Source organism: Rhinolophus ferrumequinum, chromosome 16 (assembly GCF_004115265.2).
Source record: "Rhinolophus ferrumequinum isolate MPI-CBG mRhiFer1 chromosome 16, mRhiFer1_v1.p, whole genome shotgun sequence".
Lineage (NCBI taxonomy): Eukaryota > Metazoa > Chordata > Mammalia > Chiroptera > Rhinolophidae > Rhinolophus > Rhinolophus ferrumequinum.
In genome coordinates this window covers 6374969-6402743 of record NC_046299.1, presented here as the reverse complement: position 1 = coordinate 6402743, position 27775 = coordinate 6374969, and the positions used below count along the sequence as shown (strand labels likewise).

Sequence of the window (27775 nt, the reverse complement as noted above, 5' to 3'; positions counted from 1 at the left end):
TGGCCTGGGTCATGCCGTCAGCAGTCAGAGCCCAGACTGGCACCCAAGGGGCGGTGAACACAAGCCCCACATAAGATCACAGCTGCAGGAGGCAGCACCCATCTCACCCTCACAGCAGACTGCAACCTAACACTCAAAGCACCAGAAGCCTATATCCTGCTTTCTGCCCCTCATGGATGCCTGTTAGCCAAACAGGTAGACTTCGGAAAGCCAAGGGGAGCTTCCTGGTCTCCGGGGGTGCTCTCTGTAGTATCCACCTCTGCACCCCCCCTGCCTTGCACACAGTAGGCACCCCATGAAGTTTGCTGAATTATGGATCCCAAACTCTTGGTGCTGGCAGTAGGTCAGCACTGAGCACGTAGTCATAACTTTGAGGTCTGATTCAGTCCCAGGAAAACAAATCCGTCAGCAGCTGTCCTAGATAAACCACTCATTACTCAGAGAGTGAATGATGCTTCTCTTCATCTCATCACTGACCACACCTCCTGGGTTTGATCGTGGAAACTTGGCTCCAAGGGTTCTCCACCCTGACGCACATCAAAAACACCTGGGAGGTGCTTTGATTTTCTAAATAAAATGAAATCTAGCTAAGACCCCTAAAAAACCCCAACCTGCGCCGTGCCTGCTGACCTGGCTGAGCGCCACCGTCCTCATTCCCTGGTCCCACGCACAGCTGAGTCACCTGGGTGTCATAATCCCAGGAAAGCACCTCCAGCTCATAGCCAGCGCCCTCTAACCAGCCCGTGGTATTGCCAGCTGTCACTCTGAGGCCCCCCAGTCCAGACGACGGACAGACCCCGTTCAAGGAGCTCTTTACAGTCTTCCAGCTCTGAAATTCAGTATCTAATGTTAAGATAAGAGCTTCGAGGCTCGAGGAAGTCACATTCGTTTCCAGATTCTCTGATCTTTGAGTCCATTTGCCCACTGATCCTTCATTCAAACACAGAGCCGAGGTGGGGAATCCGTGCAGATGTCAAGATTCCCCGGCCACTGGGACACCCAGGGGGCCTTCCTGGACTCTGTCCAAGTTCTCTGTAGAGCCTCAAGATGAAATGTAAAAACTACCAAGCCTCAAGGGACAGCCTAAGAAACACAACCCACTTTTCAATCCAAACTGTGAATTGCTTTGGGAACAATCTGCTGGCTAAGCAAATCTCTCCCATTAGTTACCTGTCTGAGCACATTCTTCCCTGTCCTTGAGAGAGAACAATGGGAATCACAGCTTTGGCAAAGGATACATTCACATAGGAATTCATTGTGCCCACGGGTCTTCCCAGGAGGATGAAAAGCCGGTTGCAGAGACTTCCCCAAGCCTCCCTGACTGACCCCAATGGGCAACACAGCAAGTTGGGGCTGGGACTTGGCTGGGTCAGGGTCAGGAGCTGTGCAGGTCAGGGAGTACTGAAGACCAAGTCTGAGCCAGGGAGCCCACTACTGGCCACCGAGACACCGTGCTGCAGACCTCTGAGTGTATTGCAGGGAGTCGCCCAGGACCCCTCTTGCTCAGGACACCCCTCGACACTGTTTCAGCCACACTCACCCCCTTTGCCCCTGATGGGACTGCCATGCCCTCCTCAGTTCCAGGCCCTAATCCCAGCAGCAGGCAGCTGCCCACCCCCGCCATCCCAACTATGATCTACTTACCACCCTGCAAACAAGCCCTGAGTGAGTGTCCAATGGGTGCCGGCCTCCACACCAGGCACAAAGGGTGGGCACAGTCAGGTGACCTCAAATGAGCCAACCAGATGTCCATCAAGATTCATTCAGACCATTTTTAAGCCAACAAGCTGATGCTGTCACAGGAATAGCAGCATCTCCAGGAGGGTGTAGAAATGACTCAGCTGCTCCCACTGCCACAGGGGACAACAGAGTACCACTGTGCATGGCGGGTGCCCGTGCACAGAAGTGGACCCCTTTCCCAGGAAGCCCAGGGCCCTCCCCAGATCTGTCTTTGGGCTATCCATCAGCAATTTTAGAGCAATGTCCCTCACCTCCTTAACCCAGAACCCTGGGTGGCCCTGAAGCATGTCCCACGTGCAGTGAGGCCACATGGAGAGGTAGCAAGAGGTATTCTGGACTGTGGCTCACAATAGGGCTGCATAGTCAAGTCGCTGGGGAGCTTTTCACAACATCATGTGCCCAGGCCCCAACCATCCCAGAAGACAGAATCATGGAGAAAGGCCAAGTCCCAGCACAGCGTGACCTTGGGCAAGTCAGTTAACCTCAGGGAAGCCTCAGTTTTCTCACCTGTGGAATGGGCATAATAATAGCACCCACCCCCTACTATGAGGTGAAATGAAAGAATCCAGTGCTTCACGCCCTTTCTCACGACAGGGCACATGGAGAACCTAAGAACACTTGCACAGCATACCGAGTAAAGGAACAAGACCCCTTGTGGAGTTCCTCCTGCCCCTGAGCCCCTCAACCAACCCAGAGCTGGAAGGGTCCCCTTGTCAGTCCCTGCACTCTAATCACAGGCAGCAGGATGCTGAGGGGCACCCGTGCCGAAGGCCTGACCCTGTAAAGCACCAGGCAGGGGTCTGGCACACGCTAAGCCCCCACCAAGTGCTGTGGTCTCATCAGGGAGGGCTGAGACAGGACGTGCCACCTGTAATGAGCTTCCGGCATGGTTCTGGAGCAGCTGGTCTACAGGGCTGGGTCTGGACTTTCGGTTCTAGCTGGTCAGACCAGCAGGCTCTTCCACCCATCCCTCCCCCTCCTGCAGCCCACCCACCGCTAGGGTCCTCCCCACCTAATTAGCAGGCAAGTCCCGTCTTAGGAGAACTGAATGGGTCCCTTCTGCTCCAGGGGCCTCCCTCACAGTGTCCCTTTGTAGACACCAGCCTCCTGACCAGGCCAAACTGGGTCCTCAGCTGTTTACTCTCAAGGCAATTCTGACTTTGCCTCCCGGCTCCCACCTTCAAAGCTGTGGTCAGGGTGGTGTGGGGGCCTGCATTTTCCTTTGGAAAAGTGGCTGGCCACGGGCAGGGCCTGGTGCCCCAGATGGACCCTGGGCTGGCTGTTTGCTGGGGGTGTGTCGACCCAAATAAACACACTCTGGAGGTGAGAAGAGCAAACAGCCAGACGGGCAAGAGGGAGACTGAGTTCTGACAAGTGGGGCGTGGCTCCTGCACCCCAATGCTCCCCCACCCCTCAGCTACCTAAGGATACAAAGCTCCCCCACCTTGAGGTAGAGCAGCCTAAAGAAGGCTTCACAGAGGCAGACATTCCTCCAGACAGGGGGGCAAGACTCCCTCCTCCCCCCCAGCGCAAGAGCCATGGCTACACTGAAGGGCAAACTAGCAGATTCTTTCCAGAGAGGGTGGCTCCCCACGTGAGGCCGTGGGCTCCACAGGCCCTGTAGCAGGAACAGGGGAGGGACACAGGAGCCAGGACTGGAAGCTACCTGCCTGACCCCTGGCCCCTGGGACAGGCTGGGGCCCTGCTTACCAAACCAGCCCGATCACTTTGGGATCAGAGACCTGGGCTCACTGGTCACCGTCGTGAACTCCACAGCACAGACTGGGCTGTCTGGAACTCCAGGCTGTATGGGGGGGGTCAAGCCTCAACTCCTCCCTGAAGAGTCTGAGAAGTGTCACCTGCCCGGGACTGGGTCTGTGAACTACCAACCCTGCAGGGCTGCTGTGGGGGTGAACGGCTCTACAGCCCGAGCTGGCCCTCAACAGGGAAGAAAGATTAGCGTCCTTATCACTCATCAGGTTGGGCCTGAAAGGACGTCCAGCCCATAAAAAGTCTTATAGGAGTTTATTTGAGCCAAATTTTGAGGATCTGCCCAGAAGCAAAAACTCAACCGACTGAGAAAATGCTCTGGAGAATGGCAGTTTTGCAGCTTATTTTAAACATTAGAATCAAAGGAGGAGACATAAGGGTGGGTTACATGAAATCCATGGGTGGTACATGAAGGGGGTGGGAGAAAGCAAGCAGGGAAATCTCGAGGATTGGACAAAAAGCAAAAAGGAGAGACACACACTTTTACACTGGTGGTTACAGGATACTTAACATTTACAGCACATAGAGATGGCATTCGGGGAACAAGATAACAATGAGGGGTGCTGTGGTCTCCGCTCTGGTGTGATGGGTGTTCCTTTGACGGGCCTAGAAAATAAAATGACTCTGACATCTCAAAGGTCTGCTACCCTAGACGCACAAAGACAATAGGCTCACGTAGGTCAGGATTCACCTTTGTCAGGGAAGCCACAGTCCGAGGCTGTGACTACCCGCCAGGACCAGCCCTCGTTAGAAATGTTTATGTTCAGACCATCCCATATGTCACTAAGTCTGTAAGCCCTGCCATGTGGGCCCCTGAGCTTGTCAGGTTTAGTGTCTGGCCCCTTTTTCGTTCACAGTGTTAAGACCATGGGGAGAGAGGTAGGCACTGAGCAAGTAAACCCAAGATTAGAACCCAGGTCTGAGTAAGTGACCCCAGATTAGGACCCAGACCTCAGCAAGTAAACCAGGACTAGGTCCAGGTTGTCCAAGCACAGTGTCCTCACTTCCTGGGAGGAAGCAACGAGCCCCACTAAGGAAAACACTGACCTAGAGTCCTGCCAAGTTCCCCACCCAAACCGCTAAAACCTCTCGCTCTTGACACAGCCTTGTGGGTGATGGGTCTGCTGAGGGCACCTTCCCCACACCCCACTTCCCTGGCACCTCCTTTCCTAGTGCTGCGGGCCATCGAGTCCACCAACCCCCAGCTGGGTTGTTCCCAGGGGCATTCCCCATGCCACCCAGACCGACAGATCCCGCCTGTCAGAACAGGGCCAGGGGCACCTGAGTTTATCAAGTCTCAGGCGATCCCGGAGCCCTCCGGAGTTTAAGAATTTCCAGAGGAGAAGGTGAGAGGCAGAGGGGGAGACAGGCAGGACCAAGGACCCAGCACTGCCTCCACTCAGCACCCTGCTCCGTTTTCTAAATGAGGAAACTGAGACTACACAAGGGTGTCAGAACTTGTCCAAGGCCACAGAGCTAGTGACTAGCCTAGAAGGGTCAGAAGCAAGTTTTTGGGGTGTAAGGGGAGTACCTGGCTCACACCTGGAGGGGGTGGGGTATCACCTCTCTTCAGCTCCCCCCTCCCCTACCATCCAGGAAGACTGCCATCCAGGTGAGTCCAGGTCTGGGCCCCAAGTACTGGCCTAGCCCAGGATGCCACACGGCCAGGAACGGGCAGACCTCGCTGGTACAGGACTGTAACCGCGGGCCCGTCAGCAGGGCTACCGCCAGGCGAGCAACAAACCCCACGGCCTCCCCTCCCTATACAACTCCCCTGCTCCAACACCAGGGCAAATATCAGTAACCCCATTGCAGTGTCAAAAACTGAAACCCCAGGAGGCCCTTCCCACAGGGTCAGAGCGCCCCCTGTCCCTCTCCCGGTGGACGCACAGGCGACCTTCACTGGTCGAGTTGGCGGCAGGGTTCTTTAAAATCACCACCCCAGGGCCGTGGGTGAATCTCCCAGTGCTCTGCGCAGTTAACTAAAGGGGTGCAGCAGGCGGCGCCTGGGCTCTGAGAGGGTGGAAGCGATGCACAGAGACCCCCAAAAACCAGGAGGCCGAGTCATCTGCAGGCGAGTGAAGCCTGAGCGGGCACCCCCACCTCAACAGCTCCCGTCTCTGCGGGGAGTGGCCGTGGGGAGATTTATTTCTACATTTCTAATTTCCTACGAGTGCATTTAAAAATAATAATAACAATAACAATAATAAACTTTTACAAAAGTGCACTGCATTCCGCGCTCGGTCGCAAAGCTCGGGCAGGCCATCGCGGCCCCTGGACCTTCTGCACCGCCGGCTCCCCAGCCCCGCTGGGCGAAGACACCGGGATCGCCCTCCGCCCGCGCGGCTCCACAGCGCTGGGGCTCGGAAACCTCCGGCCTTCGGGGGCGCAGGCTCCGCCCCGCCCTCCATACACCCCGCTCCCCGCCCCAGCCCCAAACCCCGCCCCCCCACCGCCCTGGCCTTCCCAGCCCACGACTCAAGAAGCAAAGCTTTGTGGACAGCGCCCCCTGCTGTCCGAAGGTGCCGTGGGCCCTGCGCCTACGAACCGCTCTGGCCAAACCCCAAGACTTGGCGCCAGGTTTTGTTGAGTTGCCCCACGGGTGCTGGATCTTGGAGACGAGGGGGCAGCTTGCTACAGCTCTGTCCTCCATCCGAAACCTTTCGTAGATGGGGCCCCTCATTTCCGAGGAACTGACTTTGGGGGAAACTGAGTCACAAGAAGGTCTTAAAACCCAGGACGGGGAATGGGAACCTCACAAAATGCAGAGGCTGTTTTCTGGCCATCTCTACTTGAAACCTGCCAGGGTCCTGGACCCTGGCTCCTCTAAGGCTAAGAGCCACCTGAACTCGGTTCTCGCTGGTTGGGGCTTGGCTCACTGGAGTTAGCCTGGGACCCCGTCTGCAGAGACGAAGTCAACCCGGACCGCTCTTTAAGAAATACTGGCTTAATTCAACCTCATGTCATAAAAGACAGACAGGAAGTGACTTGCCTAAGGTCACACGGTTCCTCAGAGGAAAACTGAAGCTCTGAGAGCACCAAGTGCCACCCCGACCCCCATCCCACAGAGAAACCAGGAGGCTGTCACCAGCTTCTGTCCCAACTCTGCCACCACTGGCTCTGTGCACGTGGCATGTCCCTTGCCCTCTCCGAGGGGTATAGGAAATGATTGGTAATAGACTCTCCATGATTCTAGAATTCCTGGGGCAGATGCAGACCTCACCCAAGTCACCCCCACAGTCCTGCGGCTTTCTGTGCTATTTGTGTATTTTTGAATGGCTCCCAGGAGTAATTACTTTTAGATCATTGTTAAACACTTGGCTTGGCACTCAGGAGGCACTTAAGTGCTTTTGTGATTTTTTTAAACAAAGGAAGGTAGAAGAGATTGGGGACTGGTCGATCTTACTAGCATCCTTCACTTTCCTTCTCAGAGAGGAAGGTCCAGCCCACTGGCCTGGGGGAAAGCCACCGAGATCAGAAGGCACCCAGGCCTTCCCTGGCCCGTTTCTATAGGAACCAGAGCCATAAATAGTCCTACTGAGCAGGCTGCTTTGACCAGGTTCTTCTGCCTTATTCCCACTTCTCTTTAGCTATCATCTGCTCTGTGCTTAAGTATTGTGATACAAATTATAAAAGCCATATTAGCTCAGATGTTTCATTAACAATTTGAGGAACTGGAGCAATGCATAGGGAGAAAAAAATCTCATCTGCAAGTTAATGAAAAGAAGGACTGGGGAGCTAATAAAACTCCTCTGAGCCATTATACATGCATGGAACAGTAAGGTACTAAAATATATTTTAGAGAGTTTTTCCTAAACAGACTAAGTTGCTTTTGTGTATGAGTATTATTCATTTGAATAACTCCTACTAGTATTTTAAAGAATCCATCCCCCAAGTTAGAACCAAATTGAAATGCTTTCACACCTGGAGCCTCTCAGCCATGCTCCAGATAAATGGAGGAGCAGGCCCCACCTGGGATGCCGCCTGCCGCCTTCCACAGAAGCCTTGTCCAGCCTACCCAGGGTTCCAGAGCTCCACTGCTATTTCAGTGACCTGTAAGTTTCTTTCTAAGCCTTGGTTTCCACCTCTTGGAAGTGAGACCTGACATTCCACTTTGCCATGTGTGTTATTCTAGCCCCAGCAGACATTTAAACCGTAACCCCCCCACCCAGACCAATAAGCCATTGATATGAGCAGACCCTCCTCTAATCACTGCCTCACACATTTAGCCATTAACTCCTGAGCTACGAAGAGGTGACTCAGAACCTGGGGGTGGCAGGGAGCAACAAGTCACTATAAAATTGAGAACTTCATTCCCTTTGACACAGCAATCCCCCTCTAGGGACCTACTGCACAGAAACACTCAAACTACTATACAGATACAAACACAAAGTAGTCACAAGCTTTGTTTAAAGAGTGAAAACATGGAAACAATCCAAATGTGCCCCAATATGAAATTATAACATGTCCAATATGATAAAATACTAGTCATTAGAGAATGAGATGAATTTACAATTACTGATGTAGAAAAGCACCCAAAATACTCTTCAGGTTAAAAGGAAAAAAAAACACACCAGAAAATTGCACGATACCATCACATAATGAATGATATACTTCAATAAAAATGGTAAACACAGTAAACCTCCCCCCGCTTATGAATGGGTGATATTTTCCAGACCCAGTGGCCTGAAACCAAAGATAGTACCGCACTCTATATACACTGTTTTTCCTATACACACTTATGAAAATTTAATTTATAAATTAGACTCAGTAAGAAATTAACAATAGAACAATTGCAATATACAGTGTAAGTTATGAGAAGGCGGTCACTCATTTCAGGGGTCCCTTGCTGAAGTCTTTGCACAGGTTCAGTGCTTCCTGGCACGTCAGAACGTTTTCTGTTCATGTCTACCCACAAATTGAATGCCTTTTTCATCTTAACTAAGCGCTTTATCACACACTGTGGCTGTAACTTACAGTCTGAGGTATAACAGCAAAACTACCATGAATCTTTTTCCTTTACAATTTCCTTTACAATTTCACAGATTTGTTCTTACCATAGATCTTAGCAATCTCAGCATTTGTTTTTCTTTCCTCATTAGGTCGAGAACTTTCACCTTTCCACTTAAAGAGAGCATTTTCCGGCTTCTCTTCAGCATCTCAGAATTGCCAGCTTCACTCCTCTTGCACTTTGGAGCCATATAAAGTAAAATAAGGGTCACCTGCACGCCAGCACGATACTGTCAGTCCATCTGACGGCTACTAAGTGACTAACAGGCAGGGAGCTTATACAGCTTGGAGACGCCACACAAAGGGATAATTCACACCCGGGTGGGACAGCAAAAGAATTCATCATGCTCCTTGGAACAGCACGCAATTTAAAACCTATGAATTCTTCATTTAAAACCTATGAATTCTTTATTTCTGGAATCGTCCATTTAATATTTTAGGACCACAAGTCGACCACAGGTAACAAACCTCAGGTAACTGAAACTACAGAAAGTGAAACCGCAGATAAGGGGGCCCACTATATTAATATACACATGGAAAAAAACAATTATTCTGAAAAGGGAGAATTATAAGAGACTTTCTTTTTATAATTTCTATTTTTCTAGAGATTACTAAAGAAACTGAAATGCTCTTAGAAAACATGAAATTAAAACAAAGAACATTCTCAAAGAGCATAAAAATTTTAAGTAATCAATAATACTGCACACTGATAATAGCACACCAATCACAAAATAGAAATTTTAAATATAAGCTTTATTGTAAATTTAAAGAAAAACTGAAAATAAATATTTTTTACAGATTATATCAACACTTAAAACATAATTTGGGAATGTTCAACATTAATTCTTAATTCAAAATAATGACACTCATGGAATACATCCTGGTGTTGGCCAATATGAAGTTTGTTTAAATCTGGTATTTTATATAAGCTTAACTATTAATCCTTCCTAACATTCAATGATTATGATTCAACTTCATAAAGTTAAACAAGTCTTCTATGTAAACCCCATATAACTTTTTCACATATGAAACATTTACACAAGCAAGGAAATTATAAAACATATACAAATTATACGGGGCTTGATCCAAAGGCTGCTGATAGATGCACTTCACCTTAGAAGGCGCGCACACACACACATACACACACAAAAAACACTTAATCGCATACAGATGCCGTTATATTCTTACAGTTATGTTCCATAGTGAACTGCATGCACGATTATAAATGTCATTCTATTATGTATGAACTGAAAAATACATATATTAAAAAAAAAAGTCCTTGAAGACACAAGGGGGTGGAATGTGCCTGCGTTAAGTGCAGCAACGCAGAGGCTTTTTACAGGACATCAAGGAACTGCCTGCCTCCAGCTGGCTCCCAGGCAGCGCTGCGACCCGTCACCACCCTCAGAAAGACAAGATGCTCTTGTTAATGATTTCCATGGCCTCGCGAACCTCGTCCTCCTTGATCACAAGTGGAGGTGCAAATCGGATGATGTCGCCGTGGGTTGGCTTGGCCAGAAGTCCATTATCTCGAAGTCGCAGACACACCTTCCAAGCATCATAATCTAAAGAAAAAAAGGTCAAACACGTACGTGGATCAAAGGCAAATGGATGAACATCCCCTTGCGGTACGCCTGGGCAAGTGAGGCCTGGCCAGGAGAATTCCCACTATGCCTCCTCAAGCTTGCTTTGTTCTCCTCTTACAAAGGAAGGGCCTTGTCGGCAGTGCATAAGTAGGTGCAAGTGGTGTGATTAGGCACATGGCTCGTTAGTTTACCATACATGAAAAAGCAGAAAAATTATGTGCGAAGGCTGCTGTATTAATTGCATAAGAATTTGGGTACGACAGATAATTCACTGGCATACAATGAGCAATACTCAAAACCCAGAGAACACCACAGACCCCTAAAATGGATTTACTTCCTGAGCTTGTGGGATTAGACTCGTCATTTGAGAGTGTGATTCTCAACCCTGGCTGCACGCTGCGAACACGCAGCGCCTGGGCCCAGCCCAGGCCCATCAAATCAGAATCTCTGGGCTGAGGCTAGGCGTGGATTAATCTTTTTAAAAGCTCCCCAGGTGATTCTAAAATGCAACCAAGGTTGGAATCACTGCTTAAAAGGATGGGTTATCACGGGAAAATCCAGCAGGGAACCCTTAGGGGTTACAAATGATGTACTGAAACACCAAACACTCAACCAAGTGGCAGGTAGAGTGATTTCTGTCATGATTGTCATTAATGTCAGTATAACTACTGCTCCTATGACCTCTACTGATAAGCCAAGGATTCAAGTGAGGGAGGAAAGGAGAACAAAGAGGAAACTTTTAAGGAAAGTGCTCTATGAAGACTGGCTAACAGAAAATAACTTTAAATCTCCAAGTTCTGCATAACTAACCTAGGGAGAATTACAAATGACTTCAAGGAACAGAAACAGGTTAAATTAAGTTAAATTTGCCTTCATGTAGGCAAGAGCTGTATTTTTAAGACTATTAAATAAATCAGATGATATTCAGCCTAAAAGACCTGGTCAACAGGAGGCCCATCAACAGTTTCAGAGGAACCCAACAATCAGAGAAAATACGAAAGGTTTAAGCTCTTCCTATAAAAATACTATCTTGAGAAAAATGTGTTCTCTCCATACCTTTGGTTTCTCTAATAACAACAGCATTTAATAATCCTTTTCCTCTTACAGCAGTTACAATATCCGAAGGTAGCTTCATGAGTTCATTTCTCAAGATGGTACCCATTTTATCTGCATTTTCAACAAGGTTTTCTTCTTCCAAAACCTATTATTTAAAAAGAAATTACACACACACACACACACACACACACACACACAAAGAAATTACACAAATGTTAAGGTTCCTTTTTTCATGCTGTTCTTTGGAGGGGAATGTGGAATATACACAAAGGAAGAACATGATTAGGGAGAGACCCAAGTAACTTTAACTTTCATTTCTATTTGTCAAAGCCATACCAGTTTAATTTCTAATTAAACATACAGTAGCTCAGACACAACCTAGCTTTAGTCAGAAATCCATCATCAATCTGATTTTAAAGCAAAATAAGGATTAAAATTTGTTAAATGCAACTGACACATTTTCTTATCAGTTGAATAAATTAATGGACTAAATATAGTTTAGTTTTTTAAACTGTTATAGTGTTTCCTTTATTTTTTCCCTAAAAAGCTCATCCTTAGAGATTACATAATTTTAAGCCTTTGGTAGGCACTTAAGGAATAAGTCTAAAAGTGTTCAATATATGCTTTATAAAAAAATAACCCACCACGTGTGCTAAGCCAGAGGCCTGACAGGCCAGGCCTGGTCACAGACTGAGAGCTGCAGGAGGCCCACCCAGTGCCCACAAGCCCAAAGTCCCGGGGGCTGCACACTCAGGAAAAGACCACGGGGTCAAGGTTGAGCTACTTTTTGAGGCTGCCTTGCCCCTAAAATCTTTCCTCTGTAATTCATACTCTGTGAAACTGAGCAATCTCATTGCATTCCTCATTACAATAGGTTCAAATTTAAGTCACTTGAACACAGCCTGACAGAATAGCTACTGTCCAGCTTACAGCTGTCAGATTTTACCTCAAGGGCTGCAATGGCCACTCGGCAGCCCAGCGGATTGCCTCCGTAGGTTGACCCGTGCTCCCCTGGTTTAATGGTCAGCATTATGTCATCATCACACAACACCGCAGATACCTGAAACACAAAGAATTCAGCGCTAAGCAAACCATTTCTCAGACTAACTATTCTGATTCTTAGCATAGCAGGAACAGAAATATTTCCGAAGCTGGTATTAAATTTGGCATAAAGCTTCAACAACAAGAACTACACTCCTGTCATCTGAAGTACCAGGGACAAACTGAGTATTGCCCTAGCACGTTACCCCAAGCACAGCAGGTACAAAACGATAGCACTTTGGAGCTAAGATGTAAGCTGCTTCTACAATAATATCATTTAGAACTTTTCCACTCCCAAGGTGAGATGCTTCCACCGCTTAGAAAACAATATTCTGCACTGTACTTCAGAGCCCTTTAATCCAGCGTGTGCTGTTGGCTCTGAAGAGCAAACCCAATAACAGAACTACAACAAAACACCAATTTTTTTCTAATCTCTATATGAATCGGTCATGGTTTTAAAAAAATTAGTAAAGCTATGTTTCTGAAAAATGGAAAAAAGCATATGGGGTTTACAGGAATACTTTTGGGGTAAAAAGTCTCCATCCAAAACATGCTGTAGCAAATTCCAAGGCACGCTCAATTCTTCAGTTATGATTAACTAAGGGGGTCACCCTGGGAGCTGAGATGTTGGTTACACATATTCCAGGTGACACACAGCACGCTACAAAAAGCCAAACTATACAAGAAAGGCATTGTTGTCACAATCAGCTGACGTAACAATATGTTAAGGGGTGGGACCGGTTGGCTCAGTTGGTTAGAGCGCACTGCTCATAACACCAAGTTTTCTGGTTCAATTCCCACATGGGCCAGTAAGCTGCACCCTTCACAACTAGATTGAAAACAACGACTTGACTTGGAGCTGATGGGTCCTGGAAAAACATACTGTTCCCCAATATTCCCCAATAAAGATTAAAAAAAGAAACCAAAAAAAACCACACAATATGTTAAGGATATATTTCAGGAGAGCAGGACTAGAAAAAGAAGTTAACAGTCAACTTACGGGGTATAAGCCACCAGAAAGTGCCTTTCCAAGAAGGACTAAGTCGGGTCTGATATTTTCGTGGTCAATAGCCAGCCATCTACCAGTTCTCGCCAATCCTGTCTGTATTTCATCAGCTATCAACAGAACCTATTGGAAAGCAACATAATAGCATCAGTCATCAACTTCATATCCATCAGGAAAATACAGATCATTATTTTACGTTTCCCCATACAAATCTATCTGACATTCCCTGATTTGTGAAAATGTATCTTTTTTAAGGAGGGCGCAGCTCACAGTGGCCGAACCGGCAACCTTGGTGTTATTAGTACCACGCTCTAACCAACTGAGCCCACCGGCCGCACCTATGAAAATGTTTTAATGACCCCCACAATTCCAATAGTGTCCTAGGAAATCCCTGTGGACACACCAATTACCTCCTGCGTCAGGCCGCTCTCACCCCCAGCCCATCCTGCTGTCCCAGCGGAAAGGGGCTCAGGCAAAGTAAGGGCCTTGTGGGGCTGCTCTGGATGTAACTCCTCTCTGGAAACAAATTAACTCACTTGTTTACTCCACAAACACTTATTAAATACTTACTCTTATTAAATATTTACTAGCTTGGTGGGGAGGAGAGGAGAGAACTTAAATGTTAGAGCAGAGGGGTACGACGCATGGTTTGGGAGGAATCAGAGAACAAGCTGTTAGCGAGGAGAGGAAGGAACCAGGGTTGGGGCCGGAAGTCTGCAGTTTTGCCAGGGCCCTGGGTCTGGCCAGTTTCCAGAGCTAGTAAAATAGTAAAAGTCGGCTTCTGTGCAGGCTGCTGAGAGAATACTAGATAGTTCTGAAGCTCTAAGAATGAGTTCTCCCTCTGGTGGAAAGGGTAGGTGATCTCTGCATCTATTCTACCAGCTGAGCTCTAAGAAGTGCAGGCGGGTGTGAACGTGGGTGACCTGGTGCTGGGTGCACAGTTCTCGCACGCCCATCATGTAGCCTGGATCCGGAACGATAACGCCCGCTTCACCCTGAATTGGTTCTACCATGAATGCGGCAACATTTGGATCCTGTAGAGCACGCTACAAAAAAAAATAGGAATGTATTTTAGTAACTTCCTTTCTAACCTACTTGGAAATCTGAAATCACATAGTGCACAAATTTTCCTGTGAAGTATACAAATTAAGGTTTTGCACTAAATTATATTTCTGACTTCGAAGTATAACATTTCTGACTGACATTCAATTACCAAAAGCTCCGCATACTTCAGCTTTAAGCTACTCTACCCTACTTTTTCTTATACCTAAATGTACGGTAACTAAACGTTAAAAAACATGGCCTTAGTAAAAGGCATTTTAAGTGCATCTTTTTATTCTTTTTATTTTACAAGTCCTCCACTCATAATTTTAAAAAGCTAGCTGAAGACTGAGTAACTTTACCTGATAATCAAACAGGTACTATCCAAGTTAATACTTACACAGGATACAAATCTAAAGCGGTTAGTTGGTTGTCAGAATAGACCAGAGAACCCGGTTTCCTCAGTGGGAAACTAACCATCAAAGAGACCAATCTGAAATCCTGGCCTAACTTCAGTAAGATAGATTTTCATTACAGTCACACATTTATTTTTAATTCACACCTTCAACACACTTAATTTCTATTTACTATGAGCTAAAGCACGTGATGCTAGTGAAGTTACCTCCAGAGCAGGCAGATCATTATATGGAATGATTTCAAAACCGGGCATAAATGGTCCAAAACCATCATAACTGCTCGGGTCTGTAGAACTGGAGATAGCAGACATTGTTCTCCCCCAAAAGTTTCCAGCTAGGAAGGAAAAATACACAGTGATTATTTCAAACAAACCCCCAAAGTTACTAAGCACAGTCCCCCAAAAATACCATAGGAAGTTTGACTTCTGAGAAACAAAGGGTTTGCTTTAGAGAACCTCCAGTGGGCTTCCCTTTGTTAAAACAAAATCTGGTATTAAACAGCATGGTTCACCTGACCTCCAAGGTCTGGCCTTGCAAGTACTATTTTAGGCACTTCTCTGCTGAACCCCCGACTGGAATATACAGCCCAAGGATAGGTAGACAATCGTCTTTTCAATAATCCCAAACCCTAACAACTGAGGCATGTAATACAGGTTTTTCTAGAGACGGTGCATTTATGTAAGTGATATGAGAAAGAGAATATCCTTCAAAGAGAATGTTTTCCCTTTAAAAATCCAATACTCCAGGCTAACTATTCTACACAATGAATTTTAAATTTCATTTGGAGAAAACATCCTCAGGCAATCCAAACACTTTCAATTTTGCCTTCCTTGGTATTCTAATCTTTTATTCGCTCAATGATAGACATCTGCCTTTGTGCAGGTACATTTTTTACCCATTAATTTATTTCATTAATAAACTTGATTGAGGACCTACTGTGTCGGGCAGTGTTCTAGGTGTTGGGGATACAATGGTGATTGTGATTGGCAAACTCCCTGCTCTCACGGAGCTTATGTTCTAGTGTGGGAGAAACTCCATAACATAAAGCAAATGCGTGAGATCATTTCAGCTGGGTTAAATTGAAGAAAGGGAAAAAACGATGTAGAACACAGAGAGACTTGGGGGTTCTCCCACTTTTTCTTAACGTCTTCCCCAGCCTGGACTCAGTTAACCCAGTACTGAATGACTATTTTTTGGCTCCCCAGCATCTGTAAACACTGCTGTTGCAAAGCCTCGTTCACCTATGAGTGATCCCCACTTCACTGTCCACAAGTGGCAGCATATTGAGCGGGACCAGGCTTGTTTAAGAGAAAATGCGATGAGACCGAGAGCCTATTTGCTCTCATCTATCCAGCCTCAGGAGTCTCATCCTCCATCACCTGCCTACCCTGTAGTATAAAGGACTTACAGCTGGGGACAGCCCCAGACCTACCAGCTTCTTTCAGTACTCAGGTGAAGACACCTTTGCACCCTTTGCTAATATGAAAGAGACCAGATACAGCCAATAAGAATAAGTATCACCAGAAATGCCATTTTTGTTTGGAAGAGACAGTTATGTTGTCCTACAACTAAATCACAAGATTCCAAAACGGCAGGTCACAGAGCTGTGCAAAGATTTCTCCTTCTTTGCGAAGAGTCATCTGTCACCCCAAAATACCAAGTATGGCTGGCCATCAGTTGAAGTCTGGATTCTGTTATGTTATAGGGTCTGTAATTTAGCTGCGTTTGTTCACAAGACAGGATATTTCATGATTTTAACTATCACAAGAGCGAATTTTGACTATGTGCAGTGACAAGTTTATCTATACTTTGTTTTTAAAAATTAAAATCAAGCTTAAAAAAAAAATCAGAACCTATCAATTGAACATCATTATTAAGATCCCAAAAGTCAGGTTATAATATATGAAGTAACTGTTGGTCTCCCCAGTCAGTACTCATGTCATTCCTCTCAACCATTCCCAGAAATATATCCAGGGCAACCCCAGCCCTCCGCTTCCAACAACTTCTAAGAACTTGATATAATTCATCAAATATGAAGATTCAAGTTTCACATCATACCTCGGACATGGCTGCACTGTAACACAACCCAACCTCAACAACCTAACAAAAACGCTCCACCAGTAAGACTATCTAATTAACCAGAAGCTGCTATGTAAAAAATCAGATAAGCAGATGAGAAATAAATCATATAGGTGCTCATTTTGACAAGAGTTAGGGAGTTATTTAGGAGAGAAAAACCCTATATATGAACAAATATTTGGAAATAAACCAAGAAAAATAAATCTCAATTTTTATGAAATAATGTCACATGTATGAAGTAAACACATTAGAAATATTTCATCAGTAAATTACAGCGATAAAGGGTATTGTATGTTTAAACCACAAAGGCTAATGTTGAATGTCACATACCTGCAAAAACAATCTTTGCTTTGTACTTCGGAATACCCTTAACAGTATATCCCCATTTACGAGCAAGTTTGCAAGCTGTTTCTCCAGCCTCCACTCCTATCAAGGGAAAAAATTTGTTTTAAAAGATGTTTTAAATTATCAGAAAATAATAAAACTATTTTCTTGGCTATTAAAAAAAAAAAAAAAGGAAATATTTTTACCTGTATTCATAGGAAGAACTTTGTGGTAGTTGAAAAGTTTAGTAATATACTCTTCGTATTCACCAAGGACGTTATTATAGAAAGCCCTAGATGTTAAGGTCAGTTTGTCTGCTTGACTTTTCAGAGCATTCACAATCTTTGGATGACAATGTCCCTGGTTGACAGCACTGTAAGCACTCAGGAAGTCAAAATATTTCCTGCCTTCTACATCCCATACGTAAATACCTAAAATATATAAGGAAAATAATTCTAGAAAAATCACAAAATTACATAAAGTTCAAAGATTAACACTGCTAACAAGTCCTCTGAATACCTACATATGAACCTCTACTTAAAATGCAATTGTGCTTAAGGCAATTTTAGTTCAAGCATAATTATTATAACTCTGATATATAAGGAGTTACATTTTATCTGTCCAGCTTCAAATATTTAACAAGAACAGCATAACGTAAAAAGATTTTTATAAGCTCTGGAGTGAAACCTTTACTCCTTGAAACTGAAGTTTGGAATTTAAAGTTAGAATTTAAAGGTATAAGTGATACATAACATAAAAATCATGATTAGTTGACTGTAACAACCAACTGAATGGGAAAAAAATATTTCCAAATCATATATCTGTAAGTTCTAATATCCAGAATTCTTACAACTCAACAACAAAAACACAGAATACAATTAAAAAATGGGCAGAACTAAAATGGACATTTCTCCAAAGAATAAATGATACACAAAGATATACAAATGACAGACAAGCACATGTAAAGATGCTCAATAACTCAAGTCATTAGAGAAATGCAAACCAAAACCACAATAGCATTTCACACTCACAAAGATGGTTATAATTTAAATTTTAAAAAACGGAAAACAAGTGTTGGCATGGATGTGGAGACACTGGACCTCTCATATATTGCTAGTGGAAATGTAAAATGGTGCAGCAGCTATGAAAATAGTTTGGCAGCTCTTCAACAAGTGAAAATAAAATTACCATAAGACCCAGCAATCTCACTCCCAGGGAAATACCCCAAAAAAGTGGAAGAATGGCTTCCACTTTTGTCCAAACAAAAATGTGTACATGAACGTTCATAGCAGCACAATTCACAACAGCCACATGGAGGAAACACCCGAAACATCCATCAACTGATGAATGGATAAACAAAACACAGCCTGTCCACAAAATGGAATTATTATTCAAGTATAAAAAGCAATGAAGTACGAACACATAATGCTAAGTGGAAGAAGCCAGACACAAAAGCCACATACTGTCCGAGTCCATTTATATAAAATATCCAGAACAGGTAAATCCATAGACAGAAAACAGATTAGTGGCTGCCAGGCTCTAGGGGGAGGGGGCGCTGGGGAGGGACTATTTCATGGGTCTGGGGTTTCCAAGTTCTGGCACTAGTTAGAGGCGATAGTTGTACAACATTGTAAGTGTACTGAATGCCACTGAACTGAATAGTTAAAATGGTAAATTTGAAGTTATGTAGTACACTTGACCATTTTTGTAAGTTGACTATATACATTAAAATGTAGTGAGTGGCTCAATACCTAACTTTACCACATACGTAACATATTATGTTAGGTGCTTATCTCATCAAATCCCCCCCATGAGTGTCACCATCCCTGCAGCACAGAGATAAGGTAATGCCCGCTGTTAGACAGGAACACTAGAGAAACGTGTCTTCAGGCGATTCCTTGTTGGGGGACCCTCACAGAGTGCGCGCACAAACCCAGATGGTGAATAGCCTACTACACACCGAGGCTGTATGAGATAGCCTGTTGCTCCATAAGGGAGGAAAAATAAACAATTTTCCCTCTACCCTCTGGGTTCTTGGCTGAGATATCCCTGTAATAAATGACAGATAAGCAGGAGGAAAATAAAGGCTTAATACTAACATGTATGCCTTCTGTATACATGGGAGAGGCCCAGGAACACGAGTAAATCACCACCTGATCTTCAGCTGAAGACAGGTGATGGTGGGGGTGGGAGAGTCCTCATGGGTGGTCACCAGGAAAACCATCTCCAAGGGTAAGGTTGGTATGCAGATTTCTACTTTGATAAGAGTTTCCAGAGGTAAGGTTATCTCCCTCTTCCCGGTAAAGTGAGGGAGACACCCTTACAGATGGAGATTTCCCTCACAAATGTAAATGTCCTTTACAAAGGGCAACTTCTACTTGTCTTCAGAACTTCTCCCAGGTCGACCTTTCTTAAACTTAACCAGCCTAAAATAATCCTTATGCCAGAGACATATTTGGGGATGATACATTCTGTTCCCCTACGGCTCCTGGCTCCACAGCTGTGCAGCATGGGACTGGCTGTACTGATACTGTGGGTATTTGTGGCCTGCACTGCGTTAGGACTGCTACCCCTAGGTGACAGGTGATGAGAATTTTTCAGCTCCATTATCATCTTATGGGGACCATATTAATGGAAACATCAGGGGGCCTGACTGTAGAAGCTTGATTAGCAACTAGCCCAAGCTGGCATGTGTGGAACCAGGACTTGATCCCAGACATCAGATTCCAGAGTCTAGACTCTGCTACTGTAAGTGAAGAATATTTTTGCAAAACCAAACTGTTTCCAAACTCGTAATATATAAATCTAATATTTTCATGTGTTCAAATATCTATATTACAGTACTGGTACCAAATAAAATACAGGCAAAAATGTTTAATACTCATACGGCATCTTCTGGCGCAAAGCTAAGTAATCAACTTTGGTTTTATTAGGATAAGACTATTAAACATGGATTAAATCACTATTTGGTAACTATTAGTAATTATTTATTTAGGCAAGAATCATTAATGGATGCTAAAATTGTGACAAAAAGTTTGCTCTGCAAACCATGTACCCTCAAGAGATTCCAAAGGGAAGAAGAGTAACTTTGCAGCAGAGAAGTCTGGCAGACACTACCTTACCAGCCAACCCCAAATTAAGGTTCATTCTACAAAATTATGACCTGTACACTTTAAAATATCAAGGTCAAGAAGACAAAGGATGAGAATTCTTCTGGATTAAACAAAACTAAACAGACCTAAAAACCGACGGCAACCCATCATCTGAAATTTTCTTCTGCTATACCTGACAACTGCTGACATCTGGAGATTAGATAATGGTGCTGTGTTAATTTCCTGATTTTGATAATTCACTGTTGTTACATAAGAGAAAGTCCTGTGTTTCAGGGAAGACACACTCAGAATTTAGGGGTAAAAAGGATCACGTCTGCAACTTCCCCACAAACACTTTAGGAAAACAATATATATTGTGTGTGTGTGTATGTGAGCATGTGAGTGTGTGTGAGTGTGTGTGTGTAAAAAGGAAATAAGTATTTTGTCATGTATAATGCACTTTTTTGCACAAATTTGTGAGGGGAAAATAAGGGTGCGCATTATACACAGGTAGTACTAATTCCGCATCTATATAAGTGTTTTTAACTCCTTTATTTATGCTTATGAGTTAAAAGTGTAATAATAAATAAATGGTAAAATTCCTTTGTAATACAAAAAACAAATACCTAAATATAAACAAATTAAAATTTGAATGAAAAAATTAAAACGAAAGAATTTTTTTCCCTGAAAGTTGGAGCGAAAAACAGGGGTGTGCGTTAGTATACATGGGAGAGCATTATGCACAGCAAAATACGTGGTAAAGCAAATGTGAAATGTTAGCTCTTAGGAAATCGGGGTGAAGAATAAAAGAAAATTCCTCATACTACTGTTGCAACTTTTCTTTAAGTCTAAAATTATGCCAAAATAAAAGTTAAAGGGAAAAAAATGAGCAGAAAAAAGATTATGGCACTTTACGTAGGTATCTTCCATTCCCTCCTGACAAGGTCCATTGGTACAAACACCGAATGAGGTCATCTTTCTATCTCCCACAGCACCTAACACAGCAAGCACTTAAGATACTCAATAAGTGTTGATTTAACCATATCTGCAACACAGATATTAAATGCATCTGGAAAAATGTATACTGAGGAATTATAAAAGCAATTTTTACAAAAGGTTTCAGGCAATAAAGGGGGGAAATTGGATTAATTCAAAACGTACCTTTTCCTCTCTCCAGGGCTACAGGTAAAGGATGGTAGTTGTGTGCCCCATACTTAGATTCCCGTTCAAAGATGTAATCAGAGGATGGAGGGCCTTGGACTGTCTTTTTAGTTGCAACAGATGTAGCAGAAGCCACTGAAGAGTGAACTCCTCGACGAAGCACAGCAACAGTCTGGAAACGTGCTAGTTTGGAAAACATCGTGTCCTTCAAGTAGGAATACCACCGACCTGGCCAAAGAAAAAAGAAGGCATCAAGAATCTTCCCAGAGTCGAAGAGTGTCAACTCATTAAATATTGTTCAGCATTGGCCACAGTCCACCAAAAACAATCAAGAAAGTGAGAGAACTACGACCTTTGGGAAGCTTGAAAGTGAAGCAGGGAAACAAGTAAGTATATAAATATTTACAGCAAAACCTGACAAGCGCTCAGGTGGAATGGGCACAGTGTTATTGGCTAGAAGTCCAAGAGAATAAATAAGAAACATGAGAAAAACAGTGGATGAGAGGTCAGAAACATTTACTTCTCGCTTACACCTTCTGTACCACTTGACAGTTTTATAATAAACCCACTCACGCATTGTTTTAAGTCATCAGTGCTGAGAGTACCCCAAGGACAAGGAACTCACTCAAGGACAAGGGGAGTCAGGCAAGGCTGAACCACAGGTATTTATGTGGGGACAGAATCACCCAGCATACAATGAACTGTCAAATTAGCAAAACTTAATACTTGGAGCTTGGCTGGCTTCCCTTTAACTTGGCACACCCAGTAAGTCCAATATGTTCAGGAATTAGCAAGTACTAAACAAAATCCAGGACTCGGTTTGCCAAGATTCACCAACTACCCTTTCTTCCCATGGTTTGGATTAGAATACAGATTCCCCCCGCCCAAATCAAGTAGTTGTTTCAATCTAGTTGTGGAGGGAGCAGCTCAGTGGCACACGTGGTATACCTTGTTAAGAGCACGGTGCTCTAACCAACTGACCTAACCAGACGCCCCCTAGAATACAGATTTTGAACCGGAGATCCAGGGACGGTCTTCAAGGTCCAATAACTCCTGAAATAATGCAGAATTGTATGCTAAGTGCATTTTTTAAAGAAGATCCCTAGCTTTCAACAGATCTTATCTCAGAGAGGTATGTATTAACAAGAAAGTTATATAAGAAATATTAGGGGCGGCCAGGTGGCTCAGTTGGTTAAGAGCACAAGCTCTGAACAACATGGTTGCCGGTTCGATTCGCACATGGGCCAGTGAGCTGCACCCTGCAACTGACCCTGCAACTAAGATTGAAAACAGTGACTGGACTTGGAGCTGAGATGCACCCTCCACACCTAGACTGAAGGACAACGACTTGGAGCTGACGGGCCCTGGAGAAATACACTGTCCCCCAATATTCCCCAATAAAAATTTTACAAAAAAAAATATATATGTATGTATTAGAATGGAGATAGCTGCTAACAAATGCAAAACTGTCTAGCGGTACTAGGCAGAATTTCCCCAAATACCACTGCTAAGTCTAACATTGATTTTAACTATTTCTTGGGCTCTTTATGCTCTACTCAGTAAGAACTAATGCTTTATTTGACCAACTGAAAAATTAAACACATTAAATTTTGCCTTCATCAAATAAGGAATAAAACACAACACTCCTTAGTAATACTCTAAACTACAACACTTTCTGAACAAAGAACTGCAGTCATAATAAAAGCCTTAGAAGTGTTTGTATTCCTAGACCAGTAATTTCACTCACAATATTCTATCGTAAAGAAATACTCAGGAATGTGAACATTCATGCAGAAAAGATGTTCAATATGAGAATAGTTCCGCATAATCACGTACATTATGACATATTACCATTTAAAGTAATTACAGTTTTTAATGGAGAGACATTTTAAGTGCAGAAACTAAGATCATATATACAGAATGCTTAACTCTGCAAAATATATAAGGGAAAACAACACTGAAAAGGTACAAAAAAGTTCACTGTTGTTATCTTTCCACTATTCTGTAATTTTCACATTTTCTAATGATCATGAATTACACGTACAATCAGAAAAAAGTTATTAAAAATGAAATTGAATGTCTGCCTAGATTCACCTTAGACAAATAGAAAGCTTAGACAACATACAGAACAAAACTAGGAGAAAAAGAAGGGGTTTGAGAAGTTTTGAGAAAATGAATTGTGGCTTAAAATATGGTAGAAGTCATTACCCCTAGAAAGTGCAGCCTGTATTATAACTGTTAGGTCTAAAATTTCATCTTTCTGGGGGACAGTCAAATTCTAAAATAAACTAACAAAAAAAAATCTAAAATAAAAACTATTCTCTAAGATGATTTTGCTATCAAGGTCTACAGATCTGTGAATTCACTAGAACCGGGCAGAGAGGTACTTTAAAACAAAAAAATCAAGAGGTATTAAAAATAACTAGCATCTTTTAAGTTACTTAACAGGCTGATACAATATTGCAAATGAAAGGAATATTTGAAATTAACTAAATTCAAAACAGTCTCATTTTATACAAGAAGTTATTTTTTGCTCAGCTAACTCGCAACAGAAATGGGACAAAATATCCATGTTTTCCAGAGTTCAGGCGGTCTTATAGAGTAACTACAACTTACTGACAAAACAGTAACATTCAAAACTTTACTAATATTCATCCTTAAGGTTTTTAAAGATCAATTCTGGGTATTTAATTCAACTGGGGAAAGTCCTGCTGTTGGATGCAAGACGAGGTACCAGAATCTTGTAAGCACATTTTTGTTCAAGAACCTTGTGTTCAAGTTACTGTGCTTGGCACCATACAAGAAACATTAGAACAGAATAAAGATGGGCTTAAAAATAGCCAATATCAATAACTTTCTCTTCCAAAAAGGCCTGAAAAACAAAGAGAGTAAAGCGGGAAGTCCAAAGTCTGCAGACCAGGAATTAAATTCTTAGGAGTCTTTGGATGATCTTTTTAAGCTTCATTTCCCCATTTGTAAATAAGGTTGAAGCCATTCAAGGTCATTGTTGAGGATTAAATGAGACAATGTTAAAGTGCCAAACCTAGCACAAATGGCCAATTAACTCCCTTCCTCCTTTAAATTCATAATGGAATTACCCTATTTCAACAGTGCCACAGGTTTCCTTTTTAAACTGGAGTTTTCTTTTTAAAAAATAGTGAAATTTTTCTACTTATTAAAAATATTAGAAACACAGACAAGAAAATTACCTGCAATTCCATACTTTATGGAGAAACCATCACCTTTTTTTCTATGCATAACTATACATAGTAGCTTTTTTTCACCCTCCCCTACAGAATTTACCACATAAGACCCTCCTGAAGACTTCCAGGAACCTTTGCAGACTTTTGTCACAGGTCCTAACACTTTAGGACACTTGTCTTCATGCCTGTCCCCCTACTAAAATCTTACTAGGCTCCTTAAAGGACAGTAACCATGTGTTAAAGTTCACTTTGCATCCCCAGAACCTAACCCAGGTTTGAGCATTCCGTTGGGATTCCTTGTCTGTCAAATGAATGAGGTTGTTCCCAACCAAGTTCACTGATCCTTAGGACTCCTGAGGAGTCAAGGCAGCAAGAGGAAGCGAGAAAGCCTACAAGACAGATGAATCACACATCCCTAACAGAGGTGGGTCTAGCTCTAAGAGGAGGCTAGCACTCTCCACCTCATCACCAGAAGTAACTAACCATTCTACCAATAGTTCACTTCACTAGGTTTAATGGCCTTCGAAAGTCAAAATCTCTTGTACAAGTGTAACCATTCCAGGCTGCTGTCATGCATTTTAACCAAGGCCCACACTCAGGTCCTGGAGAAAAGAACAAATTGCTACTGAGAGCAAAAGTTTTAACATTAAATGTTTTCAGTAACCCACATAATTAACAAAGTCCTTCATCAAGCTCTTACTCCCTCCTGTCTAATCCATCCTATTTCCATTAGAACTTACCCAAAATAGAATTTCCATAAAAGGATGCATTTTGAAGAGTAAATTCAGTGTACACTATGAAATACTATTTTTTTAAATCACTCAAAGAAAAGCCAGTATAAATTCATGAAAAAGTCACTTAAAATATTCCACTTGAATCAATTGGTTTTACTATATTTGTCAAATATTTACTTTTCTTGAGGTAATCACAAATATAGTCCTTTTGTAAAAGTTCTGCCAATAAAAGTGTTTTGTAGTTTGTTTGGTTTTTTTATGTAATCTGGCTAAAATTCAACTCAAGTGCGTCACTGGCAAACAGCACTATCAAGCAGTACTACTGAAAAAGGACTGGCTGGGCTAAACCACACCCTCCACACACCTCCAAAAATTGGCCCATTCATCGTTATTTTAAAATGTATGAGATGTAGTCTATCCTCAGAAACTCAGCCAAGGGAATAAAATATGCACAAAAGTAATTGTAATAAAAGCAGTATGGGGGGAATACAAATAAGACAGCCTCTTTGAGGAAAAGAATCCCTTTTTAAGAATCTTATCTATTTAAAGTTTACCGAGTTTTTTTGGGGGGAGGGGATGCAAAATTAATCTTGAACACCATGAAAAATTATAAACCCAAAATAACAAGCTTTGTACTTAAGTCTTGTTTTTATCAAAAGATTCTACTTTCATATTTGGATCTTAGTCAGGAACTACACTCTCTGAAGGTGGAACCAGGATATCCTAATGAAAGAAGTCTTTCATTTCTTTCGAACATTTATTTCAAAGGGATAAGGAATTTGGATTACATACCTAAAGAAAGCACAGTCCCAAGTTCAAACCGAGAGACCTACAGTAGATCTTACTCTTACAAACCGGAATAAAAGATTTAGAATGGAGAAGTTGGAGATCAGAAACCCCCCCCCCCCAAAAAAAAAAAAAAAACTGGAGATTTTTGACTTTTCTTATAGTAAAGCCACTCCTTTTTTCCCCCTTATCACTTTGACTTATCAAATTGGTAAAATTGATCACCAAGAATGTAAGAGACATCGTGACAAAGGGACAATGGGAGGAGACCACTGAATTCAACCAGCGTGTGCGCTGCTCGGCACTGTTGGCAAAGAACTCCTCAGGATGAAGTCTTCACGCTGAAAGCGCCGTTGGCCCCAATCCCTCGACACCGCCCAATTAACTGCATGTTACTGTAAGGTGAGGCTGTGTTTCCGTAACACTTTATTCGGAGAAAGGCTAGAGGAAAAGGAAAGCGGTTGGGGGAAGAGAGGCGGGCAGGCTGGCTACAGGGCCCGGGAGCTGCCCGGGAGGGCTCGACCCCTTCTCGATGGCCCCCACCGGTGCCCCCGCCCTGTAACAAACGCCACCGATTACTGAGCAGACCCGCCGCATCCAGAACGACCTCCTTCAGGAACCCAGGGTGCCCTTGGTGCCCGGAGCCCCCGCTCCACGCGCCGGGGCCCAAACACCCCCTTCCCGGAAACCCTGGGGCGCACGAGAGGCGCGCAGCCAGGTGCTGAGACCTCGGGGCGCGTGGGCCCGCGGGCCGGGAGGGAAGCAGGCCGGGCCCCACGGACGGCGAGCGGCGGCCGCGCCGGCTCCGCCCGCTCTGGGAGGCGAAGGTGCCACATCCGCAGCCTCTCCGCCTCCCTCCCTCCCTCCCTCCCTCGCCCGCCGCTCCCGGCCGCGATGCGCCGCGCCCTGCCCGCGGCTCCAGGCCCAGGGATACCCGCCGCCGGCCGCCAAGGTGGAGCCTGCCGGCCCGCCGAGGCCCAGCGCGCCCCTCAGCCGGCTCTCCCCGAACCCCGGCCCAGAGCCGCCCGCGCCCGTTCGCCCCGCACGCCGCCGAGTGCTGCGCCCGGGCCCCCGCCCGAGCCCCCGCCCCGCAGAGCCCGCGCGGGCACCTGTCTACGCGTCAAAGGTTGGCCTGGGACCCGCGGCGTCGGCTGAGCTGGAACCGAGACCGCGCCGCGTCACAGAGCTTAAGATGCGGCTTCCGCCCCGCCCCCCGGACGCCCTCGCCTCCTATTGGCTGACGCCGAGAGCTGATCACCAATCGCCGTCCGCCCCCCTCCGCCCGACCCGCCCGCCCACCCCGCAGCCGCAGGTCCAGGACCCTGCGGGTCTCGCGCCTCCTCGCTGGGCTGCTCTGGGCGGCTGCCAGCTCCCTGCGCTCGGGCGCCAACCTGGCCCGCGCCTTTCCCTCCATCGTTCACTGTTCGCTCTTTGCTGATGGGAAGAGGAAGCCCGAAGGGATGAAACATCGATTGCCCCCCACCTCCCCGGGCTCGCGGCATTTCGTCAGCCCCCGCCTCCCGGGTACAGACGGTCGGCTCGACTTCCAGCCCTGCCCCCAGTGGCGGTGCTCCAGTGCCTTGCCTTGCAGAGCCTCACGTGAGGCGCCCCGGTCAGCCCGACCCGGACACCGGCGGCCCAGACCCCCTCGCCCTTGAACGCTGGTGTGCCGCGGCGCTGTTGCGCCTCTGAACCCACCCGCAGAAGTCATCGCTGCAGGGGGAAAACAC

General features: G+C 44.7%; 1 protein-coding gene across 1 annotated transcript; it reads right to left on the bottom strand.

Moving 5' to 3' along the window:
• Positions 1-9255: 9255 nt before the first annotated feature.
• Positions 9256-27268, bottom strand: OAT (ornithine aminotransferase). The gene is made up of 10 exons (XM_033130912.1): positions 27155-27268; positions 21323-21550; positions 17276-17500; positions 17076-17171; positions 14873-15000; positions 14133-14255; positions 13204-13332; positions 12109-12222; positions 11163-11307; positions 9256-10085 (listed from the first exon to the last, which is right to left on the bottom strand). Exons 2-10 carry the CDS (start codon positions 21519-21521, stop codon positions 9925-9927), a joined length of 1320 nt encoding a protein of 439 aa, XP_032986803.1. The 5' UTR covers positions 21522-21550; positions 27155-27268; the 3' UTR covers positions 9256-9924.
• Between the last annotated feature and the right edge of the window lie 507 nt (positions 27269-27775).